This window comes from Propithecus coquereli, unplaced genomic scaffold, assembly GCF_000956105.1.
Source record: "Propithecus coquereli isolate 6110/MARCELLA unplaced genomic scaffold, Pcoq_1.0 Scaffold486, whole genome shotgun sequence".
NCBI lineage: Eukaryota > Metazoa > Chordata > Mammalia > Primates > Indriidae > Propithecus > Propithecus coquereli.
Genome location: NW_012150685.1, coordinates 446,066 through 460,340, shown reverse-complemented (window position 1 = coordinate 460,340; position 14,275 = coordinate 446,066). Strand labels below are relative to the sequence as shown.

At 41.5% G+C, this 14,275-nt stretch overlaps 1 protein-coding gene across 1 annotated transcript in view; it reads left to right on the top strand.

Annotated features, from left to right (window-relative positions):
• FRMD4B (FERM domain containing 4B) overlaps positions 1 to 14,275 on the top strand; it is a 204,190-nt gene that overhangs the window by 73,449 nt on the left and 116,466 nt on the right. Inside the window, exons 2-3 of the mRNA XM_012655775.1 lie at positions 11,717 to 11,782; positions 13,848 to 13,942. Coding sequence (XP_012511229.1) covers positions 11,717 to 11,782; positions 13,848 to 13,942 — 161 coding nt within the window. The remainder of the gene's footprint in view (positions 1 to 11,716; positions 11,783 to 13,847; positions 13,943 to 14,275) is intronic.

Below are 14,275 nucleotides of genomic sequence, written 5' to 3'. Positions count from 1 at the left end.
CTAGGCTGATGCCACGGCACTCACTCTAGCCAGGGCAACAAAGTGAGACTCTGTCTCAAAAAAAAATAAAAAAATAAAAAAAATAAACTCCCTAAAGAGGAGTTATTTCAGCCTCTATTTATGCGTGGACCACAAAGAACAGAGAGACTTTGGAAAGCATAAATCAGAGACATTCGAACAAGGTTGATGAAAAATTGAAATATGAAAACCCTGACAATAAGCATGTACTCCAAACTTAGTGTAAGGTTGATTCGGGTTTTCTAATTAATTTTTGTTAATTTGTAGGTTCACAGGGCAATGCATATGATTTGTTTACTCTGTAGGTGGCTCATATTAAGCCCAGGATTTCCAAATGTATCATACAGTGAATAAATAGTACCTAGAATACCTTTAAATTACCCATACTGCAGTTTATTTTTAAAATCCCTTCACCCAAGCTGCGCTTGTCATTACTTTTAAGTTTTTGAAAGACGCTGTACTTTTGCTCCCTCCTACAGGCTGTTTTTCACGGGAAAAGAGAAAACTGACAGTTGGCAAAGCAAAAAGTTTCCAAACCACAGGGTGTCTGCTACTTGCATAATCACTGAAGCCAAAATTTCCATTTTCTACAAGGCGACCGGAGAACTTTTCATTTCTGGTTAACCTGAACTACAGATGAAAACGAAAATCCCCCTCTAAACCCACGGGCTGTGCTTTCCAATTTTCTTGGTTATATTTTGTGACTTTTCCTGTTTACAGTGTCTGCACCCTCCCATTTTTTTATTTTTTTGACTCATTGATACTGTACCATGATGTCTAAAAATACAGCCTAACAACTGGTTTTTAAGTAAAGAGGATGTTTCTTTCTGGAGAGGAACAGCAGAAATATCCTGCATGTTTTTCTGAAAATAAACATTTGACAGTCTCTTCTCAGTGCCTAATATGAGCTTCTAATTGGAAAAGTGCTGTCAGAGTATAAAGAGAATTCTACTTTTCACTGCAGTTTCTTCCATGGATATATATGGCCCTGATTTTTCCTTCTCATGTGATTTGTGAGTCTCTTGTTGAACTTGGCTGTGGGCAAGTTATTCTCAACCTCTTGGAATCTCAGCTTCTTCAGTGTAAAATGGAGGGTGAAAACTTTTCTACTTCACAGGGCGGTAATCAGAATTCATTGGAGAAAATGTATGTAAAAGCACCTGCCCTAGACAAATCCATCAGCATATATTAATTTGCATTTCATGTTAGTGACAACAAAGGTAGCTTGGCCCAAGACATGATCTGGTCACAATCAGATAAGATGTGAACGTACGCCATCTTCATTCCCAGCTTTAGGCATATGGGCAGCTAAAAGTGGTGGTTTTAAGTTAGTCTGTTGATTATCACTGGGAAATCAGAATGAAATTAACCCCCAGTTACTGAGTTGCTGGCTCTTGCCAGGGTTTAACTGGTGGGTTGATTTTCAATTCAAATATGACAACTTGGTGCCTTAGTAATCCTGAAGAACTTTTTTCTTGGGAAAAATAACCATTTAGCCAACTTCAAATAGCTCTTTGTTGTTAACAGAATAGTACTCAACACCTTACAAATCGTTTCCACTAATAGTAATACTCACAGTGCTAGGGGAAGGGTAAAGCTGATAATATGTGTCAATCGCTTAGCACAGACCCTAACACTAAATCCATGCTCAATAAATAGAGTGTGTATTACTGGTGATATGATTATCCTCTGTCACCTTGAAGTAGAGTTTAGGTTCAACATGCTTTAACACCAGAGACAAAGCTATTGATTTTTATCATTCCCATTTCACAGGGGCAGAAAGTGAGATTTAAAGAGATACCATGATGTTCAGGCCATACTTAGGTAAATGGCAGGGCCAGGACACAAATCCAAGCCTGCTGACTCTAAATCCTGTGCACGTCTCATTGACACCAGGCTGGTGTCTCTTGCTGCCTTTCAGCTCCAAACTTAATAAGTTTCTTTCTTTCTTTCTTCCTTCCTTCCTCCCTTTGAAACCTGGCTATTCTTTTCACCAGACTTATGACATCAGGCTATAATCTGATAAGGGATTGTCTTTTATGAGAATGCCCTCCCCAGGGAGTGTCTGCCCAAAGCTGGCTGGAATTGCTTGCCAGCTTGGAGCTGGAGCTGCAGAAATGACTGTCCATTTACTGGCTGGCCTTTCTTGTTTGTTCCCCCACCTCTGCCAGGCAGAAAGGAGCTTGCAGAATGACACTGAGCTCCTTCCTTGCAGAAAGGAGCTAGAGGAGCTAAATGTCCAGAAAACAGGGTTATTCCTTCAATCTCTGCTGGGGAGCCACTTATCAAGAGCCGTGGTCCAATATAAGTTCTTTCCACAAATGTCCTCATTTCTCATGCTTCCTGGGTCAGGAGAAGTGAGTTTTGAAGTAAGTTTTGCACACGCTCAAAACTCAAATCTATTGCTAGTTTATCTACTTCAGAGCCCTTATTGTTATCTGAAAATATCTTATTTGTTTAATTATTAATAGTTTCTTTTCTTCCTCTTACCTGTATGATTTTGTGCCCCAGGGGACGATTGGTAATGTTTAAAGACATATTTGTTGGCCGGGCGCAGTGGCTCATGCCTGTAATCCTAGCACTCTGGGAGGCCGAGGCGGACGGATTGTTTGAGCTCAGGAGTTCGAAACCAGCCTGAGCAAGAGCAAGACCCCGTCTCTACTAAAAATAGAAAGAAATTAATCGGACGACTAAAAATATATATAGAAAAAATTAGCCGGGCATGGTGGCGCATGCCTGTAGTCCCAGCTACTTGGGAGGCTGAGGCAGTAGGATCGCTTGAGCCCAGGAGTTTGAGGTTGCTGTGAGCTAGGATGACGCCACGGCACTCACTCTAGCCAGGGCAACAAAGTGAGACTCTGTCTCAAAAAAAAAAAGACATATTTGTTGTCACCATGGAGGGATAGGATCTACTGACATCTAGTGGGTGGAGGTCGGGGATGCTGCTGAGCACCTTACAATGCCCAGGACAGTGCCCCACAGCAAAGAACTTTCTGGCTGCACATGTCAACAGTGTTGAGGTTGCGAACTCTAGGACAGACTCCAGAGATACTGCTCTTTCGGTCTTACCTGCTGATGTATATTAGTACTGAGAATTGTGCTTATACTTAGAGAGTGCTCAGTAAATGTTGGTTGAGTAAATGAATGAACACAGGATCCAGAGCTTTGCCACACTGAATTAATTACCTGTGTGCTAGGCTACATCTCAAGCCCAGAGTAATGTGGAGTCAGGCCCAGGAGGCCACATAACTGATAAATGTCATCCTGCACCCCGAGTGGTCACACAGGCATGAAGCAGCCCAGCAGGTGGGGAAGAACTCCATCTGGCTGCTCCAGGAAAATCAATAGCAAACATAGACACCATTTTTAGTAGCTGCCCATATTTCTTCAGTGTGAGGCCGGGAGATAGCCAAGGGATGGTGATTGTAAAAACCTTATTCCTCTTCTGGTCTTGCTTCCAGATGGTGGCCTGAAGCAGCCTCCTCTGGTTTGGTGAGTCTAGATCAAGCTTTTCCAGAGCAGTGGTATACTTTGAGATCAAGAGGATATGTTAAATGCCTAAGCTACATATGATTTAATATGTAGGATGTGTTAGATGGGAAATACTTTGTAACAGAAGTAATCTAGCAGTTAAGAGCATGAATTCTGGAGTCCGAACACCTGGGTTTACATCCTACTCTGCCTCTTCCTGGTTCTGTGACCTTGTGGGTTGGGGCCAGCCACGTACCTTTCCCCAGACTCAATTTCTCATCCATAAAATGAAGCTACTATAATAATGGAATCGATCTCATAGGTTGTCAGAAAAATTCATTGAAATGGTCCATGTATATTTAAATGGCAGTGGAGGCACAAAATCAACAGCCATTACTTTTTGTTAATTTTTCTTAAGGCAGATTACTTGATTTTAGCCTTGGAAAACTGAATTCTCCCCTTCTTTACCATTCCTCCCCCTGCACCGTCTTCCTTTGCTTCTTTTACACTGCCTGCTTTTCGTCCTCTCTCTCTGTCGACGCACAAGAGTCCTACCCTGGTACAACCGATGGAGCCTGAGCCTCTGCCCCACTTTCTAGCAGTATGGCCAGGGACGACTTTACCTCTCTGGGCTTCAGCTTTGTCCTCTATAAAATCTAAAGAGACACACTTCCTACCTCGTAGGGTTGTTAGCAGCTTGAAAAAAGAGACTGAACACGTGAAATGCTCTGCACTCATGTGACATGTAGCAAGTGCTTAATAGAAACTGGGAGAACTGTGATATTGATACTTAAAGAAGAAGTCCCCAGTGATTGCGCATTGGGAGGGCAGGCACCGTCTTGAAAGAACTTGAGGGAAAATCACAGCTGACTCCGTGTGGAGACATCTGTGTCAGTCTAGGCCATTCTCTGAATGGGAGCATCAATAGCTCATATTCACTCAACACCCAGAGCTGATATAAAGGGGCCCTGTTCAGCTGGGGTTGACATCATTTGGGTGAAATATAAAACTCCATCCACTCAATAGATCCCAAAGCAAGAACGTCCTAGATACATCCTTCTCCTGCTCTCCGATTCCTCCAGAATATCTCATCTGATGAGGAGTTTAACAGTACACCTTGTTCTCTGGGTGGAAAGCTTGTTTTTTATATGTCAGTTTTTCTGGGCCAAGGCTAGGGAATTGGCTGCAACATCCTCACTTTGAATTATTCTCTGTCAATTTAAATCATTTGTGAATGTATTTCAGTGTTAACTGTGTCTAGGTTCTGAACAGTTGAGGCATTCCTCTACTGAACAGATATTTATATACCATATTCTTAAAATGTGCCAGGCAGTGTTCTAGGCCCCGCGGAGACAAAGCAATGAAGCTATTGGGCAGTTTTCAACAGAGGGGTGAAGGGATCTGATCTGTGTTTTGATGTCATCGCGCCGGTGGCCATGTGGAGATTGGACCGCTGTAGGGCTCAATTGGAAGTGTGGAACCCAGTTAGGTAGCTGGCTTTTCACTTCCAGATGGCAGATTAAACCCTGGACGGGCCATTCCGCAGAAAACCCTGAGGAGTCGTTTTCATGAGGCAGGCCCTCTCGTGCTAAGCTTTCAAAAAAGGTCAAAAGGGAACAAGGTGGGGGTGGGGGGGAAGCCGCTGCTTCCTTACCAAGCTTTCACATTTCTATGTTCAAAAGAACAGCTAAAGCAAAACCAAAGTAGGCTGGAGTTTGGTCTTTTTTTTTTTTTTTGTAGTTGAAATTTCCTGTTTCTTTTCAAGCTGACCCCAGTTGTTATGAGGGGTCCCATACTGCCCTGTCTTGAATTGCCTTTTGGTTTCTTACTCGTGCACTCTCCTCTCTCATCTCCTAAGTCAGGTAGTGGGAGACGGGGCAGTGGGGGGTGTAAGTCTCTTATAGACTTGAACCCCACCATGGGCTGCTGTGTCTGGGAGCCCCATGAAACCAGAGATGTGTCCTGTAGCCGATTCTCACTTCCCTCTTGACCTTCCTCCTTTGACCACTGACCAGCTGGACAAAGTCTTTCCGCGACAATCAGTGCCTGCACTCTGAGGACTGACTCTTACCAGCTGGGGAGCAAAGGCGGGCCAGCCACAGACCAAGGTGGGAGTTTCAATCCAACATGCACAATTTTAACCTCTGAATGCATGGGGTTCAATGGCGGAGGAGATGGAGGGAAGGGTATCAAGTCTGGCTGGATGTTAAGAGAAGCTTTCCAAAGGGATCGTTTTTCAAGTATGCTTTTTTATTTTTCGTGAGCCATTGCTGTTGTTAGCTGCCACTAGGTAGGGGTCAGTTCTGCAATTATTCCGATGGTCTCTGTGGGGTTAAAAAATGATCCTGTATTTATAATCATTATGCTCCATGTACAGCTCCCTTTAAATATGACTCCTGTTTTGACATTAGAAAATAAAGCATTGGTGAAGGTTGTGTTTTAAAATAAATAAGAAATGCTTAGTTTGGTTTTTTTTTTATTTTGGTTGTTACAAGTATTTTTAAAATTAAAACAAAATTGACATGTTGGAAAAAGGTTCATTTGAATAAGATGGCATTTATTACCTGAGTAACCTCTTGTGCATGTCATTTACACTCTGGCCTGGGAGTCAGAGTCCTGAGTTTTTTTGTGTGTTTTTTTTTTTTTTGAGACAGAGTCTCACTGTATTGTCCAGGCTAGAGTGCCGTGGCGTCAGCCTAGCTCACAGCAACCTCAAACTCCTGGGCTCAAGCGATCCTACTGCCTCAGCCTCCCAAGTAGCTGGGACTACAGGCATGCGTCACCATGCCCGGCTAATTTTTTCTATATATTTTTAGTCGTCCGATTAATTTCTTTCTATTTTTAGTAGAGACGGGGTCTTGCTCTTGCTCAGGCTGGTTTCGAACTCCTGAGCTCAAACAATCCGTCCGCCTCAGCCTCCCAGAGTGCTAGGATTACAGGCGTGAGCCACCGCGCCGGCCAGAGTCCTGAGTTTTAATCCCAGATCTGGCATTAACTATGTATGTGGCTTTGGGTGCATCCATTCCTTGGTGTCCCCATATCTAAAATAAAAGAGGGTTAATAGATGCCTTCCAAGAGTCTTTCTATTTACAAATCCCACAATTGTAACTATTCCGAGTCAAATAGTTTCCCTTTGGAAGTGAAATGAGTTTTTATGCCCACTTCATGATACTTTGGTTTTGCTTTTCTATCCACTCATCTGACCCATCGAGAATAGGCTGCGGTCGCTTTGTCATGTATGTCGTAGCATGTGCATTGCTAAGTGGTTAAGCGCTTGGACTTTGGGTTTGGGTCTAGTTCTGCTATTAAATATTTATGAATCTTGTTATTTGTAATCTAAGCTCAGTTCTCCCCCTGTAATATTGGAGTGCTGAGAGTACCTACCTCATGTGTGCATGATGAGGGTAGAATATGTAAAGTGCATAGGTGCCATGCCTGGAATATAGAAAGTACCTAGGAGTGGTGTTATTAGTCTAATTAAAGTGCCTAGCTGGGTACCAGGCACACATAAGATACACAGAATCCAGTGGTTCCTTTTCTTTTTTTTTTCCCCTGTATCAGTTTTGGAGAATTTTCCTGCCGAGTGCTTGTTAACTGACTTGTTAACTTTACCTGTCATTTATATTCTTTAAAATGGGTTAGTAATATTTCTCCCATTAAAAAACCTTTTTAATAGAATACATATATATATGTAAAAACACAAAAGTTTAGCTATTTTTCAGTTTTCAAGCAAATAAGGATTATAATTATTGTCGACCTCAGAAGAGTATTTTACTCTCAGAGTGTCAGATTGAAAGCTGTCAGGACATTTCTTATGAGGCTCAGAAAGGTTAAGTAACTTCTCCAAGGTAACACAGCCAGCGAGAGATAAAATATGATTTTGAGCTACTGTATAACTGGCTTAAAACTCCTGTGCAAGTTATATCACTTCTCAGGCCTCAATTTCTTGATGGTTGAAGTGAAGATGCCTCCTTCATCAGCTTGTGTAGAGGTTAAAAATCAAAGTCCGTACATTAATAAGTGTTAGATGTCATGCACTTTACCTGGTACACAGCAGGGCCTCTGTTGATGTTGGTTGTGTCTCTTCCCTGGTGCCACTTAAATCAAGTGATCCCTAATTTAAGTTCAGGTCTTCGCTGGTGAACTTAATCAGGGTTTTCTATCTCGGATGACAGGACTCCCAGGAGCCTGGAATTTAATACATTTGGGTGAACCAGAAACCACAAACCCCAAAAGGCATCTACTCTGCCCTGCCCAGGCCAAATGTTACCGTGGAGGAAATTGAGCCCAGTGTCTCCAGATCTTACCACTTGTCCAAAGAAGCTCCCAATATGAACTGTTTAATGTGGCATTACCTGATTTCTAATATTATCAACTAAAATGTATTCATAAGTGTTGTTCTGATTAACAAAATACATCCACCACTTTTCAACCTCCAAGTTAAATAAGTGACAAGAGCAGGCCTTTCTGTTGCAAGCGACCATCAAATCAGCCCGCTGACCTCCCAGCGGAACCATCCTCCTGCCAGAGGAAAGGGCTCAGCGAACACTGAACGCCACGTGCGCGGTGTGGGCCTGTAACTGTAGTGTTTTTCTCTCCAGTTCATCTGCACCGTCCTTCTCCAACCTGCCCTGTGTGGCCTCTTATCACAACAGACCACGAGGTGTTTATTCACTCCCCTCCCCAGATATCAGCCTCGCTTGGTGGTTGTATTTTCATCGATATGAGGGAGCATCAGTGATTATGAGTGGATGACTTTGCCATATTAATCACATCGTGTGGGGAGTCTGTCCTTTGGAACCCTTTTGCTTTGCTTTAGGAATAGGAGATCTGTGGTACCCTATGAAGATGCTTTTAGCTGCATGAAGCCGAAGCCAATTCTAGTTAAGAGAGAGGAAAAAAAAACGTGATTTGTTGAAGGAATACAAGGTGTTTCATGGAAGTCAAAGACAAAAATTCACCTGGACCAGTGGAAGGGACTAGAAGTGACAGAAGGACATTAGGAAGGCCCCACAGCAACTCTAAGCCTTTTCTCTCAGGCCACATGCTTCCTCTTGGCTCCATCTCGCTACTTGTCCCCTTCATACCCTCTGCAGACGGCTTTCCTTTCTCCACACACATTAGACAGCAGCTGCCCCGCAGCAACCAAGTTTTCATCCTCTCAGACGCGATCCCAGATTCCCTGGACCGAGGTTCTGATTGGCCCGGCTTGGGTCAGGTGTCTGTCCCTGGTCTAATCAACTGAGGCCAAAGTGGCAGGACCAAGTTGTGCAAACATGGCCACCGCTGCCCAAGTTTGTCCTGAGCCGATTAGACACCCCAAAAGATATTTACTGTTTAATATTCTAGAATAAAATTATGTGTTGACGAAAGAAATATAGACTAGTCCAAGAGAGCACCAAAGCAAAGTGGACAGGCAAAAAAAAAAAAAAAAAAGATGCTTTTTAAAAGTCAAGAAATAAATTTATTTGGATTATGGAACAACAGAGTAGCTTGAAATATTTTATGAGTCATGACATATTCATTAATGGATTCATATTGTGTGATCTTTTGAGCATGATTTTATTATGTCTTTCTGCACTTGGGGGTGGATTGTTTTAGCAAAGAAGTAAAATACTGACACATTTAATTTTCTTCTTATTTATTTCCTCCTATAGTATATAAAACTAGGGGGGAAAATGACCTTTTTTCTTTTTTTAGTTAGACCTTAATTCAGATCTTGACTTGGCTTTTTTACTTGCCCAGTTAACTGAATAAATTACCATAGACCCTGTACCTTGATTCCTAGTCTGTAAAATGGGGATATTGCCGTGTCATAGATTTTTGTAGCACTTTAATGAGGTAAAATACATAAAGTGCCCAACTCAGTGCCTAGAACTAGCAAAGGTTTGTTCCCTTTCTCCTTGCCACTCAAGGTGTGTATTTGACCTTGGTTTTGCAGAGGTAAGAAAATAATCAGTGGCCATGGGACAAAGTAAAGTTTGCTTTACTCTCACTGACCTCTTAGCACCACTTTAGTGGTTCCTGTGGGCCACATCTCCATAATGCCCTGATCCAACCGGCAGAGCTAGTTGTTAGACTCTTAGAGCCACGAGTAAGTGTAATAATTAGTATTTTTCACATTGAAAACAGGTTACATATCCTACTCTGAGCCTGAATTTCCTCATCTGTTAAATGAGGATGATAACACCAATCCCAGAAGGTAACTTGCAGCTCAGAAATTATATAAAGCACCTGTTGCAATGCTGAGTACACAGTTGGTGCTCACTAATAGAAGCTATTTTCTTTTAAAAGTGGGTTCTTGGCCGGGCGCGGTGGCTCACGCCTGTAATCCTAGCTCTCTGGGAGGCCGAGGCGGGCGGATTGTTTGAGCTCAGGAGTTCGAAACCAGCCTGAGCAAGAGCGAGACCCCCATCTCTACTAAAATTAGAAAGAAATTAATTGGACAACTAAAAATATATAAAAAAAATTAGCTGGGCATGGTGGTGCATGCCTGTAGTCCCAGCTACTCGGGAGGCTGAGGCAGGAGGATCGCTTGAGCCCAGCAGTTTGAGGTTGCTGTGAGCTAGGCTGACGCCACGGCACTCACTCTAGCCCAGGCAACACAGTGAGACTCTGTCTCAAAAAAAAAAAAAAGTGGGTTCTTACGCAGCTGGTTTCTGCGTATTTCCAGGTCTTACGTAAGTTTTGTGGAACAGCTGAGAGACAAAATGCTGCCCCTGCTTTTCAAAAGCGACCCAGCAATTCCACATCCATGGGCAAAGCCAGATGTGCAGAGTCATGGTGGCATTGCTTGTACAGCAAGACTGGAGACAACCTAAGTGTTTCTCAACAGGAGACTCATTAAATTATCATGTATCCACAGGATGATTGGATACTGTAGAACCTTTAAAAAGAATGAGCCCCATTTATATGTGCTGACATTGAAAAGCTGTCCAAGAAATACTGAATTAAAAAAGCAAGAGTCAAAACAATGAGTGTAGCGTAATCCTACTCATACTTGAATTGGAAAAGAAAAAAAAGGCTGGCATCTCCCTTCTATTTCTTCGGGATGCCACGCTGTCTCCCTGCTCTCTTCCCTGCCCAAAAGGATAAAATAAACTTTATTACTTTTAAAAAGAAAAAGAAAAAATATATATATGCATGCACAGACACACACATATATGCACTTATGTATCACTTTTGTATGTATTAAATTTCTGGATAATTACAAAAATATTAAGAGTACTTCATCTGTAGAACGACATGTTCAATACAATATGTATTAAGGTAAAATATGTAATATGAAAATATTTTTAATATGTACACATGTATTTGAAAATACATATAAAAGCAGTATGTGAGGATTCCTTGCAAACTGACAAGATGGTGATTTATGCAGATAAAATGGGTTGAAGAATGAGTTAATCAAGGGGTATCTTGACATTCTGGGTGTCGTTTAAATATTTTACAAAGAATATTTCCCAGTACTGCAATTTAAGTGATAAAAAATTAAATATAATTGGAAATTTATACATCAAACTATTCTTAATTATGTGTCTTAACTGTTTTTAACTATGGTGGTGATATATATTAACAAGGAAGTCAAAGGGCAAAAGTTTCCAAAATGGAAACTTTTCTCTCTTTTTTTTTTTTTTTCTTTGAGACAGAGTCTTGCTATGTTGCCCAGGCTGGGGTGCAGTGGCTATTCACAAATGCAATCATAGCACCCTGCGGCCTCGAATTCCTGGCCTCAGGTGGTCCTCCCACCTCAGCCTCCGGAGTAGCTGGGACTATAGGCACGCACCACCACACCCAGAGAGACTTTCCACTTTAATTTCAGTATATGTTTTTCTTCTTATAATAATGAGTGTATTGTATTTATTAAAACACGCCAATGAATTTTCATTTGAAAAATAATATATTGATTCAAGGAAAAATATAGTGGTTTCTTCTGGGAAGACTTACTTTTCATAATATAATCTTGTGTGCATTGCCTAAATTTGGTATGGTGTATAGGCATTATTTTTTCAATATATTGACCAGCCTTTGTTTTCTGTTCTTTTCTTCTTTTAAATCCAAGTTAATGCCAGATAATAAATCTGTTCCTGGCCAACCCTGTTGATTAACTCAACTGAAGCCATTTTTAGGCTGAACATATTCCATATAAAATAAATGATACAGCGAGTTCTAGGGTTTTCTTGCCAGCCCTGTCCCTGACACCACTCTTCCTGTCTTGTCCCCACAGATGACAGAAGGCAGGCACTGCCAGGTGCACCTCCTGGATGACAGGAGACTGGAGCTGCTGGTTCAGGTAGGTGTTACCCAGGTGGGTATTATCTAGCTAGGTGTTGCACAGGTAGGTTTTTCACAGGTAGATTTTGCACAGGTAGTTGTTTCCCAGGTAGGTTTTGTACAAGTAGGTGTTGCACAAGTAGGTGTTACACAGGTAGGTGTTGCCCAAGTAGGTTTTGCCCAGGTAGGTATTCCACACTCAGGGATACCCCATCCTAGTTCCCTCTCTGAGCCCCATGGTCTGCGTTCAGGCTGTTCCCTTAACTGTGCCTCAAAGCCAATGACTCAGGATTGATTGAGGGGGAATGAAAAGCAGCTTTGAAGTCAAAAAACTTGGTCTGTTCATAAGTGTAGTTTTAGCCTGGTGACACGGTTTCAGAAACACATGGGTTCTGATCTCAGCTTGACACTCAGTAGCTGTGTGACCCTGGGTGCAAATAACTTTACTTCTCTGGGACCTCTTTATGGTAAACTGGGAATCATAATACTTTCCTGAAAGAGTTTTTGTGAGGTGAGAATCTGCCTTCTACCACTTTCCAGCTACATGGCATTGTGCAAGTTAAAAACCAGGATTAAGACAGCCTAGTCTTCGTCACAGAATTAGGGTTAAAATCAAGCTAGATTATATATGTGAGTGAAATGTCTTTGTAACATATATGGCGTTATATGAGTGATCATATTTTAATTGTTGGTGCTTCTCTTTGTACTCAACCAACACTCTGCACCAAGAGTCTTGAATAAAATTGTGGAAGTCCCTGTGGACAGACCACACCTACGGCTAGGCTAGAATTCCCTCCTCTGACCAAACCTAAATTCTTTTCCCTCCCAAGGCTTGTCCTAGCCCACTATTCCTAGGCTTCAATTTGAGTGAAAATAGTACAGTCAACAGTAGTTTCACCAAAGTAGACCTTTTAGTCTAGATTTCTGCCTGTTTCTTTTCTTTCTTTTCTTCTTTAAGTCACGTCCATTTTTTCTTCCCCGAGAGCAAACATCCAACCTTCAAGCCATCATAGTGTACCCTAAACTGTTTGGCTCAGAGTTCAAAAAGAATCCATCTGGAGTGCCCTCCTGCAATCCCCTTTCTTTCCCCAATCCCTGCAAATCCAGCATCAGTTATCACTGCAGACATTCTGGCTGGTTCCAAGCCATGCTTCTCCCCACCAGCCCCAGTGTTTCCCAAAAGCTCCTAGATTAGATCCTTCCTCTACCTAGGTGCTCAGTAAATACTGTTGATGATAATGTGTAGAATGAGTACACTTACTTCATCCTTAGGGAGAAAGGAAAAGCTTAGGCTTTGGAATGAGACAGAGCTAGAAGTTCCAATCCCTGCCCTTACTAACAATGTAACATAAAGCGAGGTGCTTAACCTCTCTTGGCCTTGGCTGGCTCATCTATAAAATGGAAATAAAAAAACCCTATCTCACAGGCTCATTATAAAGAGATAATGAGATCATGGATATGAGTTCAGCACAATAAATGGTAATTATTATTATTATTTGTTTGATTGTTCTCTTTGTGGCCTCAGTCTCCGGTCTTGAGCTTCTCCAGCTGGTCACCATCAAGTGATTATTTCTATTAATGCGATCTTTTTTTTTTTTTTTTAAAGACAGGGTCTTGCTATGTTGCCCAGGCTGGTCTTGAACTCCTGGCCTCAAGAGATCCTCCCCACCTCTGCCTTCCAAAATACTGGGATTACAGGCGTAACCTACAATCTTTTATAGTATCACAGATAACCAGCCAGTGAGATGTTTAATATTCTTTGTCTTAGGCATTAGCATCATGCTACAAATAAAAGTGTTTTTTCCAAAACACCAACATATCAGTAAGCACACTGTTACCTTAGAGGAGAAAAGTAAGGTACTCAAATGGATTGCAAATACATGAAAATGATGATCTCATTGATATTCCTATTTCCATCTTCCCTCTTTCCCACAACTCTTACAGAATGGTCTATAGCAAATCAACCTAATCAACAAATGGGGGCAGGTATTTCAAACCAAACAAACAAAAGCTTCTTTAAACTATTTAGCAATGGAGAGAGAGGCGCAACCAAATTGCTTCTAACCAGATTTTTATTTTGACAGCCCAAACTTTTATCAAGAGAGTTGCTGGACCTCGTGGCTTCACATTTCAACCTGAAAGAAAAGGAGTACTTTGGAATAACGTTTATAGATGACTCGTAAGTGTTTTAGTTGTTTTCATTTCTTTATCATTTGCCTGGACTACCTACTTGCTGTCATCCATGAAAAAATACTTCTTAGGAAAAAAATACTTCTTGGGAAATACTTACCCAAGAATACTTCTTAGGGGAAAAAATACTCCAAGAATTAGAATATATCTTGCTTATTTAAAGGCTTTTTAATATAGGGTTTTTCTCCTAAGACTATTTCAAAGGAAGAAGAAAACAAATGTTGACCTTTTCAGCAACTCAAAATATTGTTTTAGAAAATTTTATGAGTTTGTTAGTCTTGATTGTAGTTTGTCTTCACACGTCTTTGACTGAGATGTGCTT